The sequence below is a fragment of the Rattus norvegicus genome, chromosome 5 (genome assembly GCF_021556685.1).
Source record: "Rattus norvegicus strain SHRSP/BbbUtx chromosome 5, alternate assembly SHRSP_T2T, whole genome shotgun sequence".
NCBI classification, from domain to species: Eukaryota; Metazoa; Chordata; class Mammalia; order Rodentia; family Muridae; genus Rattus; species Rattus norvegicus.
The window spans coordinates 159393281-159402500 of record NC_141538.1 but is presented as its reverse complement, the minus strand read 5'-3'; the positions used below and the strand labels follow the sequence as shown (position 1 = coordinate 159402500).

General features: G+C 48.2%; 1 protein-coding gene across 10 annotated transcripts in view; it reads right to left on the bottom strand.

Moving 5' to 3' along the window:
- Positions 1–8295, bottom strand: part of Spata21 (spermatogenesis associated 21) — a 25823-nt gene extending 17528 nt beyond the window's left edge. For 2 of the 10 annotated variants that reach the window (XR_015619949.1, XM_087550251.1), the window contains exons 1-5: positions 8255–8295; positions 7556–7689; positions 6047–6216; positions 4424–4572; positions 1470–1641 (exon numbers count right to left, since the gene is read on the bottom strand). Coding sequence is in view for 7 of the 10 variants with exons in the window: in XM_087550251.1 (XP_087406377.1) it covers positions 1470–1641; positions 4424–4572; positions 6047–6172 (447 nt within the window). In the remaining 3 variants the exon portion in view is untranslated. Of the gene's footprint in view, positions 1–1469; positions 1642–4423; positions 4573–6046; positions 6217–7555; positions 7690–8053 lie in introns of all 10 variants that reach the window. The other 8 variants (XR_015619948.1, XR_015619947.1, XM_087550255.1 and 5 more) reach the window with 8 other exon arrangements.
- Positions 8296–9220: the final 925 nt, after the last annotated feature.

The window sequence follows — 9220 nt, the reverse complement described above, 5'->3', positions numbered from 1 at the left end:
CACTCAGCCTACTGATGAATATTTGAAGTGTTTCCTATCTTTAGTTATTATGGGTAATATATTTCTGACTGTCAATATCCATGTGGGTATTGATATCCCCATGAATACTAGTCTCTGCATGGATATTTGATTTCATTTCCCTTGGGCAAATACCAGTGTGAGCTGAATGGTTTTATGCCAACTTGACACAGGCTAAAGTTATCTGAGAGGAGGGAAACCTCAATCAAGAAGAAGGTGCTTCCATAAGATAGGGCTGCACCCGGGGCTGGGGATTTGGCTCAGTGGTAGAGCGCTTGCCTAGGAAGCGCAAGGCCCTGGGTTCGGTCCCCAGCTCCGGAAAAAAGAACCAAAAAAAAAAAAAAAAAAAAAAAAAAAAGATAGGGCTGCACCCAAGCCTGTGGGCATTTTCTCAATTACTGATTGATGGGGAAGGGCCCAGCCCATTGTGGGTGGGGCCATCCCTAGGCTGGTGGCCCTGGGTTCTATAAGAGAGCAGGCTGAGCAAGCCAAGAAGCAGCACCCTTCTGTGGACTCTCTATCAGTCCCTGCCTCTGAGCTCCTGGCCTGTTTGAGTTCCTGCCCCGGCTTCCATCAGTGATGGACTACATGATATAGACGCATAAGTCAAAGAAACCCTTTCTTCCTCAGCCTGCTTTTGGTCATGGTGTTTCATCACAGTAGACACCATAAGAGGGTAGAAAGACTCTTGGGGTGCAGTGTTGTTAGCTCATTAAGAAAGTGCCAAGCTGCTGGGTGATGGGGGTGGCTCATGCCTTTAATCCTAGCACTCAGGGAGGCAGAGGCAGGCAGATGTCTTCAAGGCCAGCCTGGTCTACAGAGTGAGTTCCAGGACAGCCAGGGCTACATAGAGAAACCCTGTCTCGAAAAAAAATAAAGGAAAACAAAAAACAAAATGGGTTATGTATTATTAATAATAATGTAATTAATAATTATATTAATAATAATAATGTATTGTTTTCATTTATAAAGGAATGTAGAAATGAAAAAAAATAAATTATTTCCAAGTGTTCCAGTTAAGTAAGTTTTGGAAAAGTCAGCAAGCCCGGTAAGGCAGGGATACAAGTACATGCACACGCACGTGCGCACGCACACACCCGAACTGATGGACAGACACATGTGGACAGACAGACAGGCACAGGATAGACAGACAGATATACACACAGGATGAGCAGACGGACACATACACAGCCGGTCTCTTAAACCCAGCATCATCTGTCATAGTCCCTCATCCCTGCCCATAGGACACCATTGGGACCTCTCTGTAAACAAGACCTGAAACACACTCTGATTCCAACTCCCAGAACCACCCGGTGACCCATGGGGACTGAGTGCCAGCCAGCTCCAGTGCTCAGCCTCTAGCAGATAAGCACATCTGTGCGGAGGGCACGGGGGCTCTTTTGTCCCCTTACCTGGTGCCCACCCTCTTCTCCCCAGTCTGCTGGGCTTACCTGGCAGCTCTCAGTAGATTGAACGTCTTTGGCCTCGGCACTCTGCCATCTCTTCTGCTGGTCCTTGGTCTGCATGGCTGGCTGTGGCCGCCCTTCAGAGGCCACAAAATCCCCACTAGGCCGTGCTTGCTCCTGGCCAGTTTGCAGCTCCCTTGGCCCATCCTGGGTTGTCCTTGTGGAGAAAACAGACAGCTGTCACTTCACTCAAGCCTGGGGCTGCTTACCAGGGGTACATACTTATTGCCTGGGGGGGGGGGATAAATGAAGTCTTAGGCTCCTTGATGTGGAGGGGAATCGAGTTCAACCCTTTCAGTGCTGGTGGTTTTTCAGAAAGAGGAGGAGTGTATGCTGGTGGTGCACACCTGTAACCCCAGTGTAAGGAGGCGGAGAGGGGAGGGCCTGGAATTGAAGGTCATTCTCAGCCTCATAACAAGTTCAAAGCCAGCCTGGGCTACATGAGATTCTGTATTGCTTCTCTCATCACTACCCAGAGAGACACAGAGAGAGAGAGAGAGAGAGAGAGAGAGAGAGAGAGAGAGAGAGAGAGAGAGAGGGAGACTGATTGAGAGAGAGGGATGGAATGGGAGTATAGTTTAAATGGTACAATACTTGCCTGGCATGCACAAGGCCCTGGGTTCAATCACCAGTAATACACATGCATGCACGCACACATGTGCACAGCAAAACACCAGAAAAATCAGAAAGACTGGGATTCAGAAAGATTGAGAGACATGGCTCAGGATCATACAGCTAAAGATACCATCATGGGAGTTGGGGATTTAGCTCAGTGGTAGAGCGCTTGCCTAGCCAGCACAAGGCCCTGGGTTTGGTTACCATCATGATTTGAACGTGTGTGTCTCTGTTCTCTCTTGATTCTGGAGTTTCTCTTTTTTCACTCCCCCCTTACCCTCTCCTTCCTTCCGTTCCTTCCTCAGACAGGGTTTCTCTCTGTATCCTAGGCTGGCCTCAAACTACCAGCCCTACCTTAGCCTCCTCTGTGCTGGGATCCCAGGTGCACACCACCACACTTGCCTGGGCCTTCCTCCTTGTAGCTTTTTGATATGCCTGGGCAGCTGTTAGTGCAGATTTAATTCTACATGCTCGGAGCACATAATTAACATGCTAAGGAGTCTTCATGTACACGCTTCCTTTCTGTGTTGTCATTAGTATGTGGCCATTGTGATGGATTTGTTCTGATATGTATATATAGATATATACATATACATATACACATATACATATACATATATACATATACATATAAACATATAAACATATACACACATACATATACACATGTACACATATATACATATACACATATACACATACAAACATATACACATATATACATATACACATATAAACATGTACATATATACATATATACACGTATACACATATATGCATATACACATATACACATATATACATATATACATATATACACACATATATAAAATATTCTGATCATATTCATCCTCATCGCCTTCTCTTGCCTCCTCCCCCTTCCTCTAACCCCTCCCTCTTCCCAACCACCCCCCCGCCCTTTTACATTTCATATTTGCTTTTTTAGAGATTTATTTATTTTTTATTATTTTATTTATTTTTATTTTTATTATTTTTTATTATTTATTTATTTATTTATTTATTTCATGTGAGTACACTGTAGCTGTCCCCAGACACACCAGAAGAGGGCATCAGATCCCATCACAGATGGTTGTGAGCCACCATGTGGTTCCTGGGAATTGAACTCAGGACCTCTGGAAGAGCAGTCAGTGCTCTTAACCGCTGAGCCATCTCTCTAGTCCCCCTCCCCTCTTTTTAAGATTTATTTGCAGTCAGTGCTCTTCACCACTGAGTCATCTGTCCAGCCCCTCATATCTGATTGTCTTGTTGTTGTTGTTTTAATGATTGACTGAGCTTCCGGAGAGTTACTGACAGGAGCACAGTGAGCTATTTATAGATAGGTGGGCACCTTACCACCAGCCACACCACTGAAGAAATGTTCTCACTCCCCCAGCGACCATAAACTTTGTAAGGTCTTCAGGATGGGTGGGACCTCATGAGTCCCCCTCCCTTCACTAAACACGATTTTGAGTGAGCCCAGAAAATCCCGTATCTTAGCTGGGCGCGGTGATGCACACCTTTTTATCCCAGTATGTGGAAGTAGAGGCAGGTGGATCTCTGTGAGTTCAAGGCTAGCCTAATTTACTTAATGAGATCCAGAAGAGCCAAAGCTAAATAATATATAGAGAGAGACCTTGTGTGTGGGGTGGGGAGGTAGGGAGGATGGTAGACTAACACACCACAGAGGGCCTGTGGAGGTCAGAGGGCCTTTGGAGTTCAGAGGTCTCTCCTCTTATGTAACCCCTGGGGACTGAACCTTTACCCTTCTAGACATCTCACTGGCCCTGAGGTGTAAGTTTGTCTATGTTTTTATTTATTATTTATTTATCTATTTAGACACTGTCTTAAGTGGTCTAAGATGGCCTCAAACTTGTTATGTAGTTAAGGCTAGCCCACTGACATCTTTTGCGTTGTTGTCGATCCTCCTGTTGGTTTAGTGAATAAATGCTTACTGAGAATCTACCATGCAGGTGCCAGGGATGGTACCAGGCAGGAGGGATGTGAAGCTGAACAGGAGACAAACTCCCCTGAGCCACAGGGAAGGTGGCTCTCTCTGTCCTGGCAGCACGGAGTTGGGCAAAGGGTGGACAGAGTTAATTTAGTTTGATCGGTGCTGTGAAAGTGGGTCAAGGTTACAGGTCAGTGAGGAAGCACTGGCCAAGCATCTTCTAGGCCCCGGGTTTGATCCTCAGTAGTGGTGGGGGAGAGGAAAGAGGTAAGAAGATGGGGAGCAGCAGAGAGTGCTGCTATAGTCACTAGACCTTTGGGCAGAAGTTCTCAGTTCTCCCCAGACTCCCTTCTCTAGGGAGGCTCCCACAACTCACTTTGATCTTGCTGAGGGCCTCTGCTCCTGGGTCTGAGGCTCCCCTGACCTCTCCTGGGATGACGCTGTGTGTCGGGGTTCCTTCTCTGGTCCTCTGGGAGCTGCAGGCTTCTTTCTGCTGTCCCTTTCAGTGGCATCTGCACGTCCATTCTGAAACAGAGATGTGTCTGGGCCAGTTCAAAGGCTGAGCTTGACCGAGGCACTGGGGCCCCTGTCCTGTTCCTTCTTGTCCATCCCCCTGTCAGGGAGGTGCTGGAGAGAGGTAAAGAGAAAGACCAGGAGGTAACCTGGAGGTAAACAGTAAGCTTGACTCCACTGCTCCGAATTATGGACTGTGGTATAAAACTGGATGCCAACCAGAATATGAGCCAAAGAATTGTGTAGAGGGTTGTTTGAGAGAATGCCAGTGGGCGAGGAACAATGCCCACTATGGGGCCGTCCTTCCATAGCCCAGGGGCTGGGTACTTTAGCTGTCTGAGACAATGGTTGTGGTATATAGCCTAGGCTGGCTTTGAACTTGACATCCTCCTTCCTCAGCCTGAATCCTGAGGTTATAGATGTCACCGTGCTGCCCCTCCCCCCATGGACTTATTTGTTTGGTCTTTCAAGACAGGGTTTCTGCATGTAGCCTTGGCTGTTCTGGAGCTCAAACTCCAAGACCAGGTTAGCCTTGAGTTTACAGAGATCCATCTGCCTCTGTCTCCCAAGTGCACATGAAGCACTGCCGGGCCAAATTTTTAGTCTCCCTCTTGGCTGTCAGTTACTACTAGGGTAGACCTTAAGCCAACCTAGCTCCTGGAAAGTTATCCAGCATCTCATATAGTTCATTAACTAGTGGTCAAAATTGTTTTAACCAAAGATTCTGGTAGGAGCCAACTCTACCTAGGCATGAAGCAGGGCCTCAACAGACTTAATCCAGGTCCACAGAAGGCTGAAGGGGGTGCAGAGAGTTAATTAAGTAGCAGGATTTGCACCCCATGTTTCCTTGCTGAGAAAATGAGTGGGAGAAAGAAAAGGAGACCCAGAATGTTTCCAGCTCTCCTCTAGAAAGACGTGTGGTGGGGTTGGGGGTTTAGCTCAGTGGTAGAGCGCTTGCCTAGCAAGCGCAAGGCCATGGGTTCGGTCCCCAGCTCCAAAAAAAAAAAAAGAACCAAAAAAAAAAAAAAAAGAAAAGAAAGACGTGTGGCACGTGTGAAATGTCCCCACAGACTCACATATTGAGGCTCTAGTTACCAGCTGGTTGGTGTGAGGCAAGCAACTGGATTGGGTTCTGCCTCTCCCAATGGAGTCATCTCTTGCTGCAACATTAATATGGTGGCTTTGTTAGCATGATCTGGATTAGAAACATGTTTTGCGTATCAGGTGGACATACGGTGGTCAGCCTTGGTTGTCAATTTGACTGGATTAAGAAATGCCCAGGGCTGGACGTAGTAGTGGCATTTGTCTTTAATCCCAGTACTCAGGAGACGGAGGAAGGTGGATCTCTGTGAAGTTTGAGACCAGTTTGGTCTACAGAGTGAGTTCCAGGACAGTCAGGGCTACACAGAGAAACCCTGTCTTGAAAAATAAACAAAAAGGTAGGAATCGACCTGTGCTAGGAAACCGGAAGTGAAGGTCTGCCCACCTGACCGGCTGCGACAGCGGCCTCCAGATCTGTCTTCTTTTTGGTGGAACTCAGGCCAGAACTTGATTGGACTGTTGGAGCCTCCGCCTTGTTCTCTGGGTGTGTGTGGGTGTTTCTGTTTTCCATTGTTCTGGAGCCAGCAAGATTCCCAAATCGAGGGACATAAGCTTCTGTTACCAAAGAGACATCCAGTCAAGCTCCCACCTGACCTGAGCCCCCATGGGTGATCATGTGTGAGCTTCATGAAGAAGCCAAGCCAGGCCGGCGCTTAACCAGGAGCCAGCCCTTGGCAGCACAGTGATCCTGAGAAGAGGCTCAGGTAACTTGCCCAAGGTCCAGAGTAGGATCGGACCCACCCATGGCTGGTGCAAAACTGCAGATCTCTACCGCTCCCTACAGCACAATCCCGCTCTGCTCAATCCTGCTCTGTCTCTCTCCTGAGGATCAAGAGGCAATAGGATGCTGGTTTCATCCAAGTGAAACTTAAAGTGCCTTGCAGGACATCTCAGAACCTTTAAAATACTAGTATACATTTAAAAGAGAGCCTAGTAGGGGGCTGGGGTGTAGCTAAATTGGTAGTGAGCTCACCTTGCACACACAAGCAAGTGCTACCCAAGACCAGGTGTGGTGGCCCAAGTCTGTCATCTCAGGAGTTGGGAGGCAGGAGGATCTAAAGTTCAAACTGGTTCTTGGCTACATTGTGATTTCTGTGCTGCTGCAGCACTGGCGTTTCAAGTGTGTAGGATACACACCTGACACACGGCTGCCTTCATTTGTTGTTTAAGGTTTATTCATTTTTAATTTACGCGCGAGTGTGTGTGTGTGTGTGTGTGTGTTTGTGTGTGTGCGCGTGTGCACGTGCACACACGTGTAAGTGTATGTTTACTGGGTGCATGCAGACTCCCAGGGAGGGTAAAGGGTGTCAGATCCCTTAGAACTTTAACTCTGGATGTTTGTGACCACTATGTAGGTGCTGGGTACCCAGATCCTCTATAAGAAGAGACAGTGTGGGGGCTGGAGAGATGGCTCAGCGGTTAAGAGCACTGACTGCTCTTCCAGAGGTCCTGAGTTCAATTCCCAGCAACCACATGGTGGCTCACAACCATCTGTAATGGGATCCGATGCCCTCTTCTGGTGTGTCTGAAGACAGCTACAGTGTACTTAAATAAAAAAATTCTAAAAAAAAAAAAAAAAGAAAAGAAAAGAAAAAAGAAGAGACAGTGTGCTCTAACCACTTAGCCATCTCCTGCCTCCCCATATACTCCATCCCCCACCCCACCCCTGCTTTAGCAAACACTCGGAGCAAAGAGTTCTGATCATTGAACTCAGGTCCTCTTGCTTACAAAGCAAGCTGTTTACTGGCTGAGCCACTTCCCCAGCCGAGCTCCTTTAGGGAGACCTCAGCACTGTTTCGATGGCGGTATCTTAGCTGCATTTTTACATTTGCTAGTTCTCCAAGGTCAATACCCCCACCCCCACCCCTGAAGCCCTCCAGGGAGAGCCTGTGACCTGGAGGATCTCGGGACCTTTTCCTTTCTAAGCCACGGCAAGCCAGCCACTGCCCATGGAAATGACCTCCTCTCTGCTGGAAGTTCTTGAGCTGTATTCTCTTCACAGCCCTGTGAGGTATGGCTCAGCTCTTCCTGTTGTATAGAAAACGAAACAGTAGCTCAGAGTTGCCCACCCTCTTGCCCAGCCACATGGCTCATTTCCAAGGAGCCGGATTCCCACCCGCATCTGCTCAGCTTTCCACATGGTACTTCTCACAGGGTTGCCCCGCCTCTTGGAAGCCTGGGCTGCTCATTCACTGTTTAAGGATGACCCCCTATACCACTCAGGTGCCAGGCCTCGGGGACACCACCAGTGCCCCGCTTACCCAAGGGATACAGAGGATATGACCCCTGAATGATTTCTACTGACTCAGTTTTCTCCTCTTGCCCCTCCAAACCCCTTCTTCTGTCTTCCCTGCTTCCCCACAGTAAACCGGCCCTGGCCCCCCCATCCCACCTGTGGGAAGTACTTAGGCTCTCAAATGGCACAAGCAGTTGTGGCCGTGACTGAGTTTCTCCTTCTTCCCCTGTGGTCTGTAACGTCCCCCCCACCTCTTTCCCATTAAGGCTCCCCTAACCATCCCTCCTCTCTGGAGCCGTCTTGCTCCAGAGGGCGCTGTCCCGTCTGGGAAAAATCTCCTCAGACCCTCAGACACACCTTCCTTTGTCCACTGTCTCCATCTCAACCCCGGAATCCTCAGGTCTCTGTGTTCTACAAACTACAGATTTAAGGGAACAGAGGGCCCAAGGAAGACCAGACCCCATGTGTAGCTAAGTGACAGATTAGCAAGGAGGGGGAGCTTCCGGCCAAGGACCCAGACAGAACTGGAGCAGGGGTGGCAAAGGCCGGCTTCATCCATCTTCCAGAGTACCTGATCTCTACCCCTCCCCTTTCTTTTGTTTTGGTTTTTGGTTTTTGGTTTTTTTTTTTCAGACAGGATTTCTCTGTGTGGACCTGGCTGTCCTGGAACTCTCTCTATATACCAGGCTGGCCTCAGACTCACAGTGACCTGCCTGCTTCTGCCTCCTGAGTGCTGGGATTAAAGGCCTGTGCCACAGCTGCCCAGCTTGATCCCATTTCCTGTTAGCAGCTTAATTGAACTATGCCTCATACCATACAGTCTGATTCTGAAAGTATGAAAGTCCTCCTATGGGACTGGCAAGACGGCTCCGTGTTCCGTAAACACACACACACACACACACACACACACACACACACACACACACTAAATAAAACGTAATAAACTGAATGAAAGAAAAAAAAAAAGCAAGGGGTTGGGGATTTAGCTCAGTGGTAGAGCTCTTGCCTAGCAACCACAAGGCCCTGGGTTCAGTCCCCAGCTCCGGAAAAAAAAAAAAAAAAAAAAGCAAGCCCACTTGTCACTCAGTGGCTGTTAGCACAGTCACAGGGTTGGGTTCCCACATTAAAACGTCATGACATGGGGTTGGGGATTTAGCTCAGTGGTAGAGCGCTTGCCTAGCAAACACAAGGCCCTGGGTTTGGTCCCCAGCGCCGAAAAAAAAAAAAGAGAAAAAAAAAAAAAGTCATGACATTTGTGTCAACTCATAAAGAATCCCACACGCCAGGGCTGGAGAGATGGCTCAGCGGTTAAGAGCACTGACT